At 30.3% G+C, this 18,471-nt stretch overlaps 1 protein-coding gene across 19 annotated transcripts in view; it reads left to right on the forward strand.

The window, feature by feature from the left end:
• LOC129911788 (cell adhesion molecule Dscam2) overlaps positions 1 to 18,471 on the forward strand; it is a 260,258-nt gene that overhangs the window by 128,910 nt on the left and 112,877 nt on the right. For all 19 annotated transcript variants that reach the window (XM_055989710.1, XM_055989711.1, XM_055989724.1 and 16 more), the window contains one exon: positions 6,866 to 7,010. In XM_055989710.1, the coding sequence (XP_055845685.1) occupies positions 6,866 to 7,010 (145 nt within the window). The remainder of the gene's footprint in view (positions 1 to 6,865; positions 7,011 to 18,471) is intronic.

The raw sequence follows: 18,471 nt of genomic DNA on the forward strand, positions 1-18,471 counted from the left end.
GGGGACAGGTTCATATTCTATTTGTATGCCATACGTTTAAATATCGAATTGGTAACATATACACATGTGAACATACACATTCACAGATACATACAACATGAAGAGAAAAAACGCTTTTTAAAATTATTTCCCGAGGGTTCGGTGCTCGGTATGAACGTGCTGGGACTTATGAAGACTTTCAATTATCTCCCTGAATAGATTTTATTAGTCCTCGTGGTTGGGTGATGCGATAGGTAGGGTATAGGGTATGGGTACCTATTCTGGTGAATTGTATTGTGGGAGTTCCCTCTTTTTTGATAACATTCAAGTTTTCTTTTTGTTTTTTGATTGGGGAGTGCAATCACCGGAAAATACGGGTACATATATATAAAATGACAGAGACAGAGAGAGATAGATAAAAAGGTAGAAGGATTCAACTGTTAATTAAACACAGCAAAAATTGCCATCAAATTTGAGTTGAATCTTTATAGTTGTCGTATTTTGTTTAACGAGAGTTTCCAAGAGGTAAAAAAAAATATTGAGAGGATTAAAGCTTTTGTGTTATGGTTGCTGTCAGTGACAAAATTGCTATTAAATGCTATCTCTTTTTATACAACTTTGTGTGTATCTTTTCTGACTTAAATGGGTTGTTGTGACAAGATTATATCCATTTTTGTTTCAAAGTATATTTAAATGTGTACACATTTACCTCAGTTTAATGTGAAAACCATGTTTAAAATTGTTAAACAGAATGAACACAAAATAGAATGAAAATATATTCATACTGAGATTAAAAAAAAAAAACAGTTTTATCTTTTTATGTGTTTGTGTCAGGTTTGATGAGTATTTTCTGGTTTACATCTCTGACAGATCTGATTCCACTTTTATTCGGAAAAAATATGTTTGATATCATTTATTCTTTAACTGCTATTCATGACATGACATTATTTTTACAAAGTACTTGAAGTTCATTTATTGATTACTGATTTTCTCGTAAACGGCTTAACGGGTTTCGATGAAATTTTCTAGAAAAAAATAATTCAGAGCAGAATTTATAGTCAGCACCCAATTAGAGATTTTTCATAATTGAAGAACAGAGAGCCTAGAAAGGCTTTGCGGATTTTTAAAAGAACCCAAATACGTCTGATGGTTTGCAATCCAGAGAAAGAACCCAATTTCAGATAGTTCTTCGGACAGGGACTCGTAGTAATCCTTTCGATTTACAGTAATATAATTTTTGTTCATCTATGACTTGTTCATCTGTGACTTCATAGCTCCTATACTGCTTGTCGCAATTTAAATAAAATGCACGACTATGGTCGCACTTACTTGCTCTTGCAGTTTAAAACACTTTTATGTTAGTTTACTTGTAAATTTTAAGAGCTGCCTCTATTGTAATTTAAAGAAATTTTGTTGATGTTGGGGAAGAGCCGAAATTTAGGACAAAATTTTGTTAAATGAAAAAAAATATTTTTTTATTTGACTTTTTTTGAAAAAAATAAAAATTCAGTTTTATTGCAATTGCTTCGAATATTACGTCTGCAAAGTTTAATCAAAATCGTTAGAGCCGTTTTCGAGTTATTTGGTTTAAATTGAAAAAATTTGTATGGGAGGTACACTTTCTAAGCGAGATATAAAAAAAAAAAAAAACCAACTTTCATAAACCATTTCATAAAAATCATCTGTACCAAATTTGAAAAAAATCCGTCTACCCGTTTAGGCTGTTGTAATGGTAATGTTTAGGTACAGATAGATGCACAACCGCACAGACGCACGGACGGAAATGCGAGACTCACTTTTTTGGAGTTCTCCATCATCGTAATGTTGGTTTTGATTAAAACCTCAAATTTTTTTTTCGACACGAAACCAATAGGTACTTGTTTTTTTGAAATTCGAGAGATCATTATTTCAAAAAATTAATGATCGTCAACATTTTTGTCTTTTTTGTTCTTATAGTAAAAGTTGCATATAGAATGTTAAAGCTCTTGTAACATGGTGGGCAGGAAACATCGATAGGTATCACAAAAATGTCGACAAAAACTGCAAGTTGGGTTGTATTCGTTGATGATTAAGATTATACGTCCAAAATCCGTTGGAATTGAAATCCTAGCTGCTTCTTTTCAAAAAATATTCACATTTTTGTATTACTAATCGGGACAATTTGGAATAAAAATCTTGGGGAGAGTACGATAACTTAGGCGACAAGAATTGATAACTGTATTCTGTATTCTCACCCCGTTTAGGCGGGAGGGGCAATTTTCTAAAATATCACGTTAAATACAAACAAAAATTATTTAAAAACAACGGCAACACTTACAGTTGTGAATGATACCTTTTTCAAAAGCCAGAATTGTACACTTGATTCTAATTTTTAAATCAAATTATTGCAATTAATTGTTCTCGAAATAATCCACTTCAAAGTCAAAATTTGGGAAAAAAAAAGTTGAAAAAAAAACACTTTAAATACTATTTTTACCAAGAATGTGAATTTAAATACGAAATAAATCAATGAAATAAACTGCATCAATTAATTTATAATCAAATTCTGAAAATTATATTTGCTTTCTAGTTTTTGAAAAAATTGAAAATTAAAAAACTTCCTTTTTATCGGATTTCTATTTTTTAGCTGTTTTCTTGTTTACATAAACATAATGCTTGCAAGCAGTATGGCCCCTTACAACCCTCCTGGTTGAGCTCACTTTTATAGGATTTGGGGTGGGTGCGAGTTTGGGTGAAGGCAAATTTTCTTCAGAATTTAAAAGTTTTTTTCGAATTCAAAAGAAACTTTGTACATACCCAACCTTGACCCCACCCCAAATCAATCCTATAGTTTGCCCAAGCTGGGGGGTTGCAAGGGAGCAGCATGCCCCCCCTCTTAGCCATCGCACTTTGATACGCCTTGAACTTCATATCTTAACCATTTTTATTTTATAAATTATTATTTCGTGAGATTCTTAGGACCAATTTCAAATGGCCTAAGCGAAGCAACGAAGTTGTCTTAGCGGGACAGAGGACCCAAAAAAAAATTTGAATCCTGAGAACCCGCGAAGTGAGCCAGCCATGATACTTTTAAGTTAAAAAGCTGTTCATATTACCGAAAATAGTTAAGAAAATGAAAATCTGATAAAAAGATAATTTTCTTATTTTCAATTTTCTCGGAAATTATAGGGCATAGAAGCATTGGATTTTAGTATTTGATAAAAAATTGATTGAGGCAGTTTATTTTATTGATTTATTTCATATTTAAATTTACAATCTTGGTAAAAATTTTATTTAACGTGTTTTTTTTCAACTTTTTTCCCAAAGTTTGACTTTGATGTTGATTATTTCGAGAACAATTATTTGGAATAATTTGATTTAAAAATTAGAATCAAGTGTACAATTCTGGCTTTTGAAAAAGGTATCATTCACAACTGTAAGTGTTGCCATTGTTTTTAAATAATTTTTTTTTGTATTTAACGTGATATTTTAGAAAATTGCCCCTCCCGCCTTAACGGGGTGAGATGGACCCCCCTCCGATAGTAAAAAATTATTGCATTAGACTCCTCTACAGAATACAGTTATCAATTCTTGTCGCCTAAGTTATCGTACTCTCCCCAAGATTTTTATTCCAAATTGTCCCGATTAGAAATACAAAAATATGAATAACTTTTGAAAAGGAGCAGCTGGGATTTCAATTCCAACGGATTTTGGAATACAACCCAACTTGCAGTTTTTGTCGACATTTTTGTGATACCTTTCGATGCTTCCTGCCCACCGTGGTAAACTTCTTAATACATACCTATACATATAGTAGGGTGCTTCTTAAAAATCAATTTTTGAAATTTTAATGGGACACCCTTCCATTTTGTTCTTCATGCCTTCAATATAAATTGGGTAAAATTTGGTCCAGTTTAAACACGTCGCTAGGGGTCGCTACCACAATTCAAAGTTTAAAAAAAAAAAACAGCAAATTTTGTTTTTTTTTTCTCAGAAAATTTTAAAATTTGTAATCAGAATTCTTCTTCTTCCTTTTTCTCGGCGCTGTTATGATCTCGATGTCGAGGGGATCATAACTATACCACGTAACTGCTTCATACTAGTGATCCGCCTGTGGGGTTCGCCGGGTTGACCTCAGAAATCGGCGGCAAGCCTCCCGGTTTTGTATTGTTCCATTTCTAAGGCCAACTGAGTGCTGGTGTTTTTGCATTTGCTTGTACCAGGAGTTTTTAGGCCTACCTTTCTTTTTATTTTTTTTGTAAAATTTGTAATCAGTACCTATTAAATAAGTTATATGTACATACATATATCAGAAGTAACAAAAAAAACATTTTTCTCACGAAATGCATTTTTAATGCAAGAAATACTGCTAACACAAAATTTTTCATTAAAAATATTAATCGTGAGTTCTTGTTTTAGAAATTTCAGTGCAAAAAATGTGCAAAAAACAATATAAAGTTTTTTTTTTTGGAAAAAAAAAATGTAAAAAGAAATGTGTGTAAAATGTATGAATATTTTTACAAATACTACAAAATTGGCTTTTTTGTAATTTGTTCTTAAAAAACTTTTCATTCAATTTTAATTGATTTTAATTTTTAAAATTAATTAATTGTAATTGTAAATCTTGCCGTCTTGTTCATATTTTTTAAATATTTAATTTTTTTGTAGTAAATTTGTGAGAAAATTGCTCCTAACCCAAAAAACGCTGGAAAACTGTCCATCCGTATAATTTTTTTTTTTTTTTCTGAAATAACATAGGAATTAAAGAATACAATACATAAATTGAGCGATATGAAAATTGATATCGCTTACTTTATGAATTGTATGAAAAATTAAAAAAATAATTTTTTTTCACAAAAAACCTTAATTTAAAAAAAAAAAAAAAAACAATACGGCAACATCGCCAGTTCTTAACCCATAGAGGTAAAAGTAGTTTTGTTTTAATAACCGGCGCCGACGACGCGACGATTGAAAAAAAAGATCATCCGAATCGGAGCTGTTTGGCCGTGTTCCCTAATATTTTCATTAAGTTGCTCAACCAATAACCGGGGCCCAAAAATATATTTCATTTGACCTTATTTTACGGTATCATTTATTTCAATTTAGGGACAATTTTTCAATAGCCTATTTTTTTATATTGACTTTTTTCGTTTGATAAATCTGATTGATAATTGAAAAATCAGGGGTCGAATTACGGAATATATTCGTTAACGTAGGGTCGCTACGAGTCCCTATCTTTTTAGACTGATTTAATAGAGACAACAATAGTCAAAACGTTAACGTAAGATCGTAATCGTGTGCAGTGATTCGACCCCAGAGCTTAGTGGCTTTATTTTTTACTAAATATTTATTTGATTGTCTTCATAACCACAAACAGTGGTTCTTATGAAGAAAAGATAAAAACCTACATTTTTCTGTGGGACAGAGAAAAACGAATTTTTATACGAAGAAGTTATTTTTTTTTTCAAGTCAACTTGTAATCCTTAATTATCACTCACTTTAATTACTTTTCCACAAAAACAAGAAAAAAAAAAAAAACATTTGACTCTTTGATACCTAATCAAAAAATTCCAAAGAATTCCGCAAAAGAACTTTCTTAATTATCTTAATCCCAAAGATTTTCTGTTACAGAACTTGTTTCACCAATTTAATAAAAAAACATTAGAAAAACTAGTGTTTTACTTTTATTTCGTCCTTGTTTCATTCCTTCCAATTTAAGTTACGCGTAATCTTAGTGTAGAAAGTATCAAAGAAAAGAGACAAAAAATCAACTATAAACTAAAGTTTTATCTAAGCTTTTCACTATATAACATTGCACCACACACACACACCGGTGCGGTGCAGCGGGTGGTCGGTGTTAGTGTGAGTGTGGTACACTGCAGTGGCAAAGAATTTATATTATAGAAATAAAGTTCCATCATCTACTGTACCTACTTGTCAAGAAGTTAATTAAAAGTTATTTCGAATTTCATGCCTCAAATGATTTCAACAGATTGCATCGCGTTCGTTCTATAGGTATATAGTAGTGTATTATAGGTTATAGTCGACGTTGAGTCGCTGGCTTTCGCTCACAACCATGACAAACTTTAACAATTTGTCTTTTTTTGCCCGTCACAAACCTCACAAAAAACTATTATATACAAGCTTGGACTCTATGATGTTGCTGATGCTGATGATGACTATGAAAACGACCGAAGACTCCTGCAGACGAAAGTTGCAGGAATAGAAATTTTATTAAAAAACATACTTTCCTTAGTTGTTGGTCGCGCACTTCATTAATCACTCGCAGTTGAACACAAAGAACATGCACCACTAACCTCTAGCGTACAATCCTTGCTTTACAAAAACCCAGAACCGAAACCAACATCCTCTTTGCTCTCTCTCACGGAAAACAAAAAAAAACTTCGTCTGGATACAACACTGCTGGCTGCAGTCAAGCCATCGAGTGAAGACTTTTTCAAGCTCTGTTGCCCGAATACGCAACTTTAATTGAATTAACTCCATTACTGCGTTGCACAAACTCAATTACAAACACTGATGATGGCTTCACCATCAGAGAGAGTTATACAGCTCTACACCAAACCAAACCATATCCTCTAACTAGATAGCCCATCCTGCAGTGTTCTGTGTGGAACACAGAGGATGTCCTTTTATCTCGTTATCACCCCCATTTCGGACTTAATCATTTTTGCCTTTAATTGGAAATTATCCCAGAACCCAGCGCCCAATGTTGTTGGCAACCATCAACAACTACTGTCTGTTTTCTACACACTATACTCGCTCGGACTCACTGTATAGCAATTACACATTTTACATTTTTTAAACATTTTTTGTTTTTTTGTTGTTTGTTTCAATTTAAGCAAAAAAAAAGAATTTACTTTAACGCGTTTTAAATATTCATTTACAGATGCTCCACCAGTGCTGCTGTATAGCTTCATTGAACAGACTCTACAACCGGGACCGGCAGTTAGCTTGAAATGCTCGGCAGCCGGAAATCCAACGCCACAAATTTCATGGACATTGGATGGATTTCCGCTCCCATCGAATGGAAGGTAATTGAACTCGAAATGCACATCCCTTTTACGTCCTTCGTGTGCCTTTATATAGAACTTTATTCCATCACCCTCTACTCCCCTTTTTACTGTCATTATAATCGAATTTATAGTTGTAATGGTAATACACCAATACCTATACAGATCTATATAGAAAGGAATTAAAAAAAAAAAACTCAGAACGACTAGAAAAAAAAAATGCAAAAAAAAAACCGTACAAAACTTGCTTCGCATACAAATTCATAACAAATCCGCAATGAAACACACAAAAACAGAAAATAATTTTAATTAAAACTTATCCCTGAGTAGAAGTAAACGAGGTAATTAAAAAGTGTAAGTACCTCCATTCCAATGCGCGCGGTCTCCACTTCAGTGTCGAGTTGAGGAGCAAAGAGGGTTGGTTGGCAGTCGGATAGGGATGAATGGGGATCGAAATAGGGATAGAAAAATATAAATGTAGGGTGATTGTATGCATTGGAATGATACCTACTCCTCCAACTTGACGTCTCTGTGTATAATTTCACAACCTACCACCCAATCCCCTTCCCTATGTACCTACACCACCTCTCTCTTCTGTCTTTGCACACACAAAAAGGACCTTCTGTTTGACGACTGGCTGTGTTGGTCGGTTGGTCTGGTTCTCGGTTTTGTATGCCTGATTATTCATTCATTTCATTTCATTTTATTTCATTTCGGAGCTTTAGTCTGCTTTCGAGAAATCATTTATAGAAAAAAAAAAAAATGGAAAAAAGAATACAGAAAAACTAATAAAACAGAAATGAAAGCAGAGGAAAATATCCCAGCAGTGTTTGTTTGTGCATTGGTGATATATTCTGATATATCTGTATGTGAAGGGCTCTGTTTTTTTTTTTTTTTTGTTTTTCCCTTTTTGTTATATTAATAAGAAAAAATTAAGTGTTACCATATTCCAAACAAAAATATGTAATATTTTCATTTTGTTTTCAAAAATTATATCAATCATTTGAAACATTTGCATATTTATAATTTATTGGTAGGTATAATATTGAGATTTTGAAATAAATGATTTTCATGACCTACTAAAATTACTTTTTAAATGCGCAAATTAATATGGAATAGCATTCAGAATAATAAAAAGCAGAAGAATAAATTTAAATTTTTCAAAAAATTAAGAAAATGAAATGCTTGACTTGTGTTAAAAGATGCTTGAAATTTTACAGTTTTATTTTTTAATTCACAAAAGATTTTTTAAGTATACAATTAATTTTGAAGTTAAAAAAATATCTCTTTAAGTGGTTATAAGCGTCATTAAATAGTCGACACATTAAAATATAATATCAATAAAATTCATAGGTACCTAAGTCCGTTTTCAAAAAAAAAAAAAATATCCTTTTTGTTTGATCCAAAAATCATCAAAATCAATCCTGTCGTTTACGATAAATTCCGATAAAGAAAACGATTTTATGGCAAGTACCACTAATTTTGGTTCTAAATTCAATTTCTAGTCTCCGCAATATGCAAAAACAATTAACTACAAAATTTGTCTTCAGTGATTTTTTGACCTACATTTTGACCTACATTTCTACAACTCAGTAGCTACGCATTTTTTTATTTTATTCGAAAAACAATAAAAAGCAAATAAAATGAAAAATGAGTAGCTACCGAGTAATAGACAAAAACACACCTATTGTTTGTTTTATTTAACAATTTGTTTAAGTGTGTCCTTTTGTTTGCAATGATGATGAAAAACTTTTTCTTCTGTTCTTCCGGAGTTGCGATATTGCCAATGACTCTTGTAGGTAATGCTACTTGACAATCAGCCTAGCTTCAACACCTTAAATGCTGTTAAATTCTCAACCTTGCCAACTTCTAGCGCTGTAACCAGCATATCAAACCTAAATAAAAGAATACTAATAACATAGGCAAGAAGCAGGGCTCAAATAATATTTTATTTCCATATAAACAATTCACGGAAAGAAGGGTACAAGTCCAATTCTGGCCTTCTTAATTTTAAAAAAAGAACTGAATTCTTCCTAAATTACCCTTAAAAGTTAGTAATATGGAGAGTGAAATTATTAGTATTTGCTTTTTTTTTTTTGTAATTTTTTTCCTGAGTTCTAATTTGTTGCGATCCATAGAGAACTTCATTTTACAAAACTCTTCTTAAGAGAACTCTAAATCCCTATGACTTTATAGTGTTTTTCAAGATTTACAAGCTGTTTCTCCACGGATAACTGATTAGTATCTATTATTCGTCAAGTTTATTTCAAGTATTTTATGTTTATTGTTAGCTTGGCAATTTTTCAATTAGCTTTAAAAATCGTTAATATTAATGAACACTCAGAGAAAATGGGCGGTTACCACGCCCCTTGTCTAAAATTCTAAAATTCTCAAATTTTAAATTTTTTCTTTTGTTTAAACTACCAGGTCTACCATTCTACCAAATTTTAAGGTTCTACGACAGTTAGAAATGCTCTATAATATTTGATGAAAATTCAGCAGAAATGGGCGGTTGCCACACCCTCTATCCAAAATTCTCAAATTTTAAATTTTTTATTTGGTATAACTTACTAGCTTTACCATTCTACCAAGTTTCAAGATTCTACGATAATGAGAAGTGTTCTATAATATTTGATGAAAATTAGGCGAAAATGGGCGGTTACCACGCCCCCTGAATTGAAAATCTCAAATTTTCGATTTAAAATTTCAAGTTTCTACGATAGCGGGAAGTTCTCCATAATTTTGATGATCTGTCAGTGAGTCAGTTACGGTTTTCGCGATTTTTGAAGTCCTATATCTCAGAAACTACTCATTCTAAGAAGCTGAAATTTTGTGAGGAATTTGTGTTCGGCCAGCTCAAAAAATGTAGCGAGTTTGAATATTCTGGCATCTTTGGTGTGGAAGTTAGAGAGGGGTTGAAAATGGCCTGAGTTGTTTCCTGTAAATAAGGGTGTAGTGCCAAAATTGCTAGAGAACTTGGCTGGTCACTACCGTGCCAATTGATTTTATCGAAAAGTTTTTGTGAAAACTAAATTAGTCTTAAAAAATTGAAGAGAAAAAATTAATACAAAATAAAAGAAGTGTAAATCATTTCAACTTTTTTTTTTACTTAAAATTGAATGAATTAAATTTACATTACCTAATTTCGTTAAAATCTTATAAGACTCCAAAAACAAATGGTTGAAATCTTACCAACGTCAACTGAAATCGAACATAATAAAAGATTCATAGTTTCCCGCGCTCTTATAGACAGTTGAAAAGTATTACACTGACTTTTTTTACACTTGACGCAACTTTGCATGGTAAAAAAATATGATTTTCCTAAGGTAGGTACTTCACAAATTTAGCAGGGTTTACAAGTATCGCACACTACAGCAATGACGTTAATAGTTGACATCTATTCCTCATTGAAACGCTTTTGCACTTTTCTTGACGAAATTCCTTATATAACTTCATTTAAATCAAACCTTTTAGCAGAGCATTCTGGAAGTTAAGTAAATCAATGTCAAAAACAAAGTGAAGTGCAAATTTATGCAATGCAGGCAGATCTATTAAATACATGCAAGATGACCACCTTGGCGTATATATTAAAAATACAAAATATTTTAAGTACAAAAAGATCTAATTGTAATAACAAGAAAAGTGGTCAAATTTATTTTATCTTTATCGACGATACATAGCCCAGGAGAATTAAACATTTCAAATGGAAAAAATTAGATCGTGCAATTTTTTTTCATAGGACGATAGAGGGGATCACTAAGAGCTTAAAACCAGTTTTTCGGGAAAATCGACCGCCATCTTGGATTAAAGGTAAAACACGTTTTATGGAATAACTCGGATATTTTTGATTTTTGACAAAAATTATATATGTAAAACTTGTAGAAAATTTTATTTTCTATAACTTTTGTCCTAATAAATTTTTCTATATGACCCATGTTTTTCGAGTTAATTTGAAAAAACTATACCCTTACTCAGCTTAAACTTTATAAACGCTTTGATTATAGATTTTAAGATCAACGCAATATGGGAGTGTTTTTATATGTTTTTGGGGATGATAAATCTAGCTGCAATGTTAGTTTTTGCAAATTTATGAAATTTTATAAACAAAAGGAACTATCTCAAAATCGGTAAGTGTCGTTTTAAACAAAATTAGTAAATATTATAATTGATGTCTAGCAAGACAAGCAAGTCTTTGAATTTTTTAAATCGCTTCATTAATGCTGGAGATATGACCAATTGTTTATAACTCACTCTCTCTTTTAAGCTTTTATTATAAACAATTGGTCATATCTCAGGCATTAATGAACCGATTTGAAAAATTTAAAAATTTGCTTGTCTTGCTAGACATCAATTATAATATTTACTAATTTTGTTTAAAACGACACTTACCGATTTTGAGATAGTTCCTTTTGTTTATAAAATTTCATAAATTTGCAAAAACTAACATTGCAGCTAGATTAATCATCCCCAAAAACATATAAAAACACTCCCATATTGCGTTGATCTTAAAATCTATAATCAAAGCGGGTATAAAGTTTAAGCTGAGTAAGGGTATAGTTTTTTCAAATTAACTCGAAAAACATGGGTCATATAGAAAAATTTATTAGGACAAAAGTTATAGAAAATAAAATTTTCTACAAGTTTTACACATATAATTTTTGTCAAAAATCAAAAATATCCGAGTTATTCCATAAAACGTGTTTTACTTTTAATCCAAGATGGCGGCTTAAGCACAAGGTCGATTTTCCCGAAAAACTGGTTTTAAGCTCTCAGCACGATCTAATTTTTTCCATTTCAGCTTAATTTTTTGTACATCCCGACTGGGCTAACAAACTACAAGTAGTTAGGTATGTAAATAAATTTGATTTTTTGTTTGTTTTTTTTTTATAATTTGTGTACATATATGTAAAAAAATAAACGATTTTAAGTCTTAACCTTAAATAATGTTGGTAACACCCAAGGTAACCCTAGAATAATAAAATGATAAAAAAAATCACAATAAGAAAAAATGAAATCCTTGTGTGTACAGATGATTTTCCGTAACAAATTTTTCATTCAACATCAAGCCTTTTGGTTATGCCTTTTTGTATTCATTTTCTCTTGTTTTATGTGATAGAGTTTGAAATTTTTATTTTTTTTTTTTTTCATTTCTGACTTTATTTTTCTCCCTCCTTCTTTATCGTTCTCATTTTTTTTCTCTATTTGTCGTGTTTTTCTATGTTTTGTTTTCGCTCAACATTGCACTTGCATTTTATTTATTTTTATATATTTTTTTTTGTTCTTCAATTCTACCACTTCAAAATGTGGATGAGTATTTTTCAGCTTCGATTGATATCCAAAGTTAAGCAAATAAAATAGTTGACTCTCCTATTCGTTGTCGTTCGCTTAAAAATCGAGTTGAGAATAAGAGAAATCAGAAAAAAAAAATAGAAAAAAATAACGAAACAAAATATTTATATGTATGTTAATGTTTTCAATGTATTTGTTTTTTTTTTTTTTATTTTTTTACTAGTTTATAGTTTTATACTGCTTGAGCTCTATAAGTGCCAGTAAATAGATGTGCAGGGTGCTACAAAAGTCAATACCGGATTTTAGAAAAAAAAAATACACAAGTCATTTTGTCTTCACTTTTTGTGAATTTTTATGGTTTCATTTAAACATAAGTAGAAAAGAACGACAGATGAAAAAAGGAAATATGTTATTCTTTTATTTGTGTTATTATAGTTTTTGTTGTGTGTAAAAGAAAAATGAAATTAACCCTTTAGCTTATATAAACTGCAGATAGAAAGTCGGAATAGCTTTGGGACAATTTAACTAATAGGGTTAAGAAAAAAATGCCAAGAAAAACAAAAATTTAGGGACTATGAGAGATATTACAAAACAATTTAAAAAAAAACACGTATACGCCATAGTGAACATAATTTTCATATTATCTTAAGATAGTGCTTTAAAAGGCTAAAAATATTTTTTTCCAGTAAAAAAACTTAAGCACTTTTTATTTAACCCTCTACTGCATGAATTAATATTAGCGGACGAAAAAATTAAAAAATGCTTTACATGGGTTCTTTGGGTTGTTTCAAAACGGTTTCCATTAAAAAAAATTGTTTAAATTAATTTGTTTAAAAAATTTGTTTATAAGCCAAATTTGGCTTCGTGTGCATTAAGGGGTAAGAAATTTTACTAATTTTATTTGTTCAGATTATGTAAAGAATACAATTAAAATTATCAAAAGATAAATATCTATCATTTAAAAACAAAATAAAGTAAAATAAATACATTGCATTACAAAAGGTTAAGAATTAATTCAAATTTGGGTCATTTTAAGCCATGGAACCGAGAAAAGCTATTTGTTTTTTCCGTTATATATATTTTTTCTGGTTCACATTCTTTCCACTGTCGAAGTAAGTCTTCCTCAAACATTTTTACCCACTCCCAGATCTTACAAAAACTAAAAAGTATTAAAATGATTGAAAAATATTATAGGTGAGCCCCCCTTCCCCTAAAATTTTTGTGGTTACGCCGCTGGAAATGGGGTTAACATGAGAAAAATGTCTCTAAAAGCGAAGGGGCTCCATTTCTGAAGTTAAACATAGCTTCCAAGTAAAATAATAATGTAAAGGAACAAAATTTTCCAACAAAAAAATTTAACAAATTGTGTAGATTTACAACCCCTTAATGCATACGAAGCCAAATATGGTTTCCGTACTTTTTGCCCTCCCAACCCCAGGCCAATAATTTTTTTTCAATCAAAATTGGTTCATAGCATACACAATTAGACAGTCGATCAAAAATAAATTTTTAATTCCACTTTACTTACCAAACAAACGCAGTAATTAACACTTAAAGTATGAATTTATCCTACACTTTCGATTTCAATGCACACGACTGATCGACTCACCTGTGATCATAAAATACACCTTTATTTTGTGCCCGACACACGAAAAAACTATGTCTATGGGTGCTCAGAAACACAAAGAATGAGATTGTATTGAATCTTTAATATTTTTTTGTGACAGAGAAGAGAAAAGTGCATACAAACAGACAAAACCATATTTGGCTTCGTATGCAGTAGAGGGTTAAAAAAAAAAAACAAATTTTTTTCACAAAATTATTGTGAATTTACTCCAAATGTTTTGGCTTTAAATTTGAAGACATAGGTTCATTTAAAACTCTCGATATCCAACATGATTCTTTTTTCAATGTTCACATTAATTCATTTCAGTAGTACCCTGTACTTGGCCTTTGATGTTTTAATGAGAGCTCTATAGACTTTTCAATTGAAAACAAATACACTGAGCTTTCTATATCCACAGCAAAGAATGTTTATTCCGTGATGATTGCTTTGAATGATTTATTTACCAGTCGTCTACTGTTTTTTTTTTTTTTCAATATTCACTTCACTGACTGCATAAGTCGTATACATACCTCCATTTACCTCTCGGCTTAAATCTGATAGTTTTATGTGTCTTTATATGTTATGAGTTTTGTTTTATTTTAGTAAACAAAAAATGATCCAATATCCTGCTAGATATTCTCAATAAGTAAATGTTTTCCAAAATATTTGTTTGTATTTGTTTGTTTCAAGTGCATACAGAAATAATTAAGTTGATTTTCCATATTCATTATAGTCCTAGACAAGAGTTGATATTTGATCTTTTTTTATAGGTGGTCGACAAAAATAAAAAAAAAACAAAATAGTTTTTTTTAGTAATACAAGCAATATAAGGCCCATTTGCTCATACGGATCATAAATTTAAATCTTAGCTAGGTCGAACATAAGTCTTATGTTCTACTTAGTTTATTTCTAAAAAATGTTGAACTTGGCAAGGATTTAATTTCATGATAGAAATCGCTGAGAACTTCAAATACAAAAGTCAAATCAGTAGAAACGTCAAATAATTTAAATTGATTTTGAGCAATTTAGCAATTAAGGTACAAAATAATAGTTAAATATTAATGCTACTGTCTTTATCTTGCCGAAGAAATGTGTAAAAAAATATATTTGATGCAAAAATTGTGTTAATTGGTTAAACAAAAATTATTCATGTATGTGTGTAAATGTGCTAGTATGTCAAAATTAGTCAAAGAAATATGACAAAAAAATATGATAACGTCATACAAAAAACTGTGGAGTAAATTGTACCATCTGTGGATGGTTAAAGTTAATGAATGTAAGTTTATTTTTATTAAATTAATAAGCGACATTCTTGCTTTTTCCATATGAAATAAAAGTGCTTAGGTAGAACATAACTGCTTATGTTCTACTATTCTTCATTCTTCCCCCTAAGTTATGTTCAACTTAGTGGGATTTAGGACGTAGTTTGAATTTCGTGCAAACCGATATGTGTTATACTTAAATCCTTATGTATCGTATGAGCAAATGGGCCTATATTGGTTAAAACTTTTAGTATACATTTTGAATAGAACTTGAAGTCATTGTTCTAGGTGTCACATACGAAGTTTAAAAATAAAAATATTCTTGGCAATATTTAAACCCAATAATATTTTTTTTTCGAAAATATCTAAAAGTCAAAATATTAAAAAAAAAAAAAAAAAAAAAGGACATTTTTATTCAATCGCTGTTACAAACTTTTAAACCCTTATTCTACTTCCTTAATCTACCTTAAAATTTAAAATATGTATAAAAAAATGTTTTTCTAATAATGTAGTTTGAACCATTAAAGCATCTTTGCATTTATTTTTTAAGACTATCTTTGGTGTCAGCATTAAAAAATACTTTTAAATAATGCCTTCTAAATATTGCCAGATATCAAAAGCTTATACCATTAAAAAGCTAAATATTTGTTCTAAAGAATAAAATTATACTTTAATTTTTACAATGAGCAAAAGGTATAAAATTAATTTATTGAAAACAATCATTTTTTATAAACAAAAAAGTGAAAAAATCACCCAAAGATCCAATTTTGTATATGACAACCTATAATGAATTTTATATCATCTAAAAGATTATTATTTCAGATTTAATATTATGCTTCAATCGCCTAAAAAATCGCCTAAAACTATCCCTAAAAAATAGGCGTTCAAAAATTCATATTTCTAAACGCAGAGACTTAGAAAAAATTCCGTAATAGACCCCTAATTTGTTTTTTTCATTATCTTTCGTGTGGCATTTTTCTAATATTCAAGAAAAATTCTCCAACCTTAAATCACCACTTTGTCAAAGATCTACCACATGTTTAAGTTTTTAAAAATCGTTCATAACTTGGTTTTAAAATTTTCTGAAATTTTTTGTTCAATTCAATTTGTTCAGCCTAACCATAAATTTATCTATCGATTAAAAAAAATTCAATAGCCACTTTTTTGCAATTTAGTTTAACCCATATTAAACCCTATATAATGACTGAATTTTTTTAAATCCTTTATTAGTATTTACCATTAGGCTATTACCTTTAAATAAGCTATCGAAAATTTTTGTTTCTCTAATAGTTTATTTTTAATTGAAATTTATGCCATACTGCTAAAAATTTCAGGCGGAACGGGAAAAATGGCGTTACTTTTTCGTGGATGCTGCCATGATTCATCAAATTATAAGAAGTTATCGCGTCAAAAACATTTCAACGGTTGAGGGAAGATCAAAAAGTTTGGAGAACGGCAGGGGAAATATAAAATGTTTTTATTTTGTCTGCACCTGTTAGTGAATTAAATTTCTTTATTAAATATCCAAACATGGTTTTTTCTTCTGTTTAGTTTTGTAAATAAGGTGGTACAAAAAATTGTTTTCGAACAATTTCGGGACCTACCATAGATGTCAATCTTTGATTTCTGAATGTCTATCTTGATTTTACAAACTTTTTTTATTTGGTTGTTGGATTTTAAAAAAAAATATTTTAATTTTTTAGGTATTTGAAAAAAAAAAAATTAAAAACATGTCAATGAATTTTTCAAAGTTTTGCTTTTAACTGTTGATTTATGTTTTCTTAAAATAGTTACTTTTTCTAAAATAATAATAATACAAAAATTGTATATTTTTTACAATTCTTTAGAAATTCCTAAAAAAAAAAAAAAAAAAAACAATTATTCACAGTGAGCCTGAACAAGTTTAAGGTTGACCTAAAATGACGACAAAAACTAAAGATGAGGCTTTGTTCCTGAAGGCCTCAGCAATAATAATCCGTTTTTCCCAAAATCGGATTAGCTTCCTTTTTCGAGATACCTCCCGTAAACGTGTTTTTATCGAAAAAAATTCATATCAACGCAAGGCTCGAGTACTCGATAACTTAGGCGCCGATAATTGAAAACGGTTTTCAGTAGAGGTATTCAATACAATCATTTTTGGTTTTGGGAGGGAGGGTCTACATATGTCCCCCCTCTTAGGCGGGAGGGGCAGTTTTCTAAAAAATCAAACAAAAAATTATTAAAAAAACAATGGCAACACTTACAGTTATGAATGATACCTTTTTCAAAAGCTAGAATTGAACACTTAATTAAATTTTTTAGACCAAGGTATTTTAAACAGTTGTTTTCGAAATAATCGATTTCAAAGTCAACAATTGTGAAAAAGAAGTTTAAAAAAATACATTGAATACTATTTTTGTCAAGACTTTGGGTTTCATTACGGGATAAATTGAGAAAGTAAACTACCTCAATAATATCCTTATCAAATACTGAAAATCACATGTTTCTATGCCTTCTAGTTTTTGAGAAAATTGAAAAATGGAAAACTACTTTCTTTATCTTAATTTTATTTTCTTGGCTATTTTGCTTTGCCAATATCAAAAATCAAAAATTAAAAAGTACTGTGCTTAATCTACTTCGATTCCATGAATTTGTTTTATTTCCATTTAAAAATGGATCTTAAAAATAAAATTTCTTAGTACCAGTGTGGTACCAGAACGCTCATTAGTGAGCCTGATAAAGAAAGTAGTTTTCCTATTTTTCAATTTTCTCAAAAACTAGAAGGCATAGAAACATGTGGTTTTCAGTATTTGATAAGGAATTTATTGAGGTAGTTTACTTTATCAATTTATCCCGTAATGAAACCCAAAGTCTTGACAAAAATAGTATTCAATGTATTTTTTTAAACTTCTTTTTCACAATTGTTGAATTTGAAATCGATTATTTCGAAAACAATTGTTTAAAATAACTTGGTTTAAAAACTATAGTTAAGTGTACAATTCTAGCTTTTGAAAAAGGTATCATTCATAACTGTTAGTGTTGCCATTGTTTTTTAATAATTTTTTATTTGATTTTTTAGAAAATTGCCCCTCCCGCCTAAAGGGGGGGACATAGACCCTCCCTCCCAAAACAAAAAATGATTGTATTGAGTACCTCTACTAAAAACCGTTTTGAATTGTCGGCGCCTAAGTTATCGTACTCGAGCCTTGAGTTGATATGAATTTTTCTCGAAAAAAACACGTTTAGGGGGGGTATCTCAAAAAAGGAACCTAATCCGATTTTGGTAAAAACGGATTATTATTGCTGAGGCCTTCAGGAACAAAGCCTCATCTTTAGTTTTTGTCGT

Source organism: Episyrphus balteatus, chromosome 2 (assembly GCF_945859705.1).
Source record: "Episyrphus balteatus chromosome 2, idEpiBalt1.1, whole genome shotgun sequence".
Classification (NCBI taxonomy): domain Eukaryota; kingdom Metazoa; phylum Arthropoda; class Insecta; order Diptera; family Syrphidae; genus Episyrphus; species Episyrphus balteatus.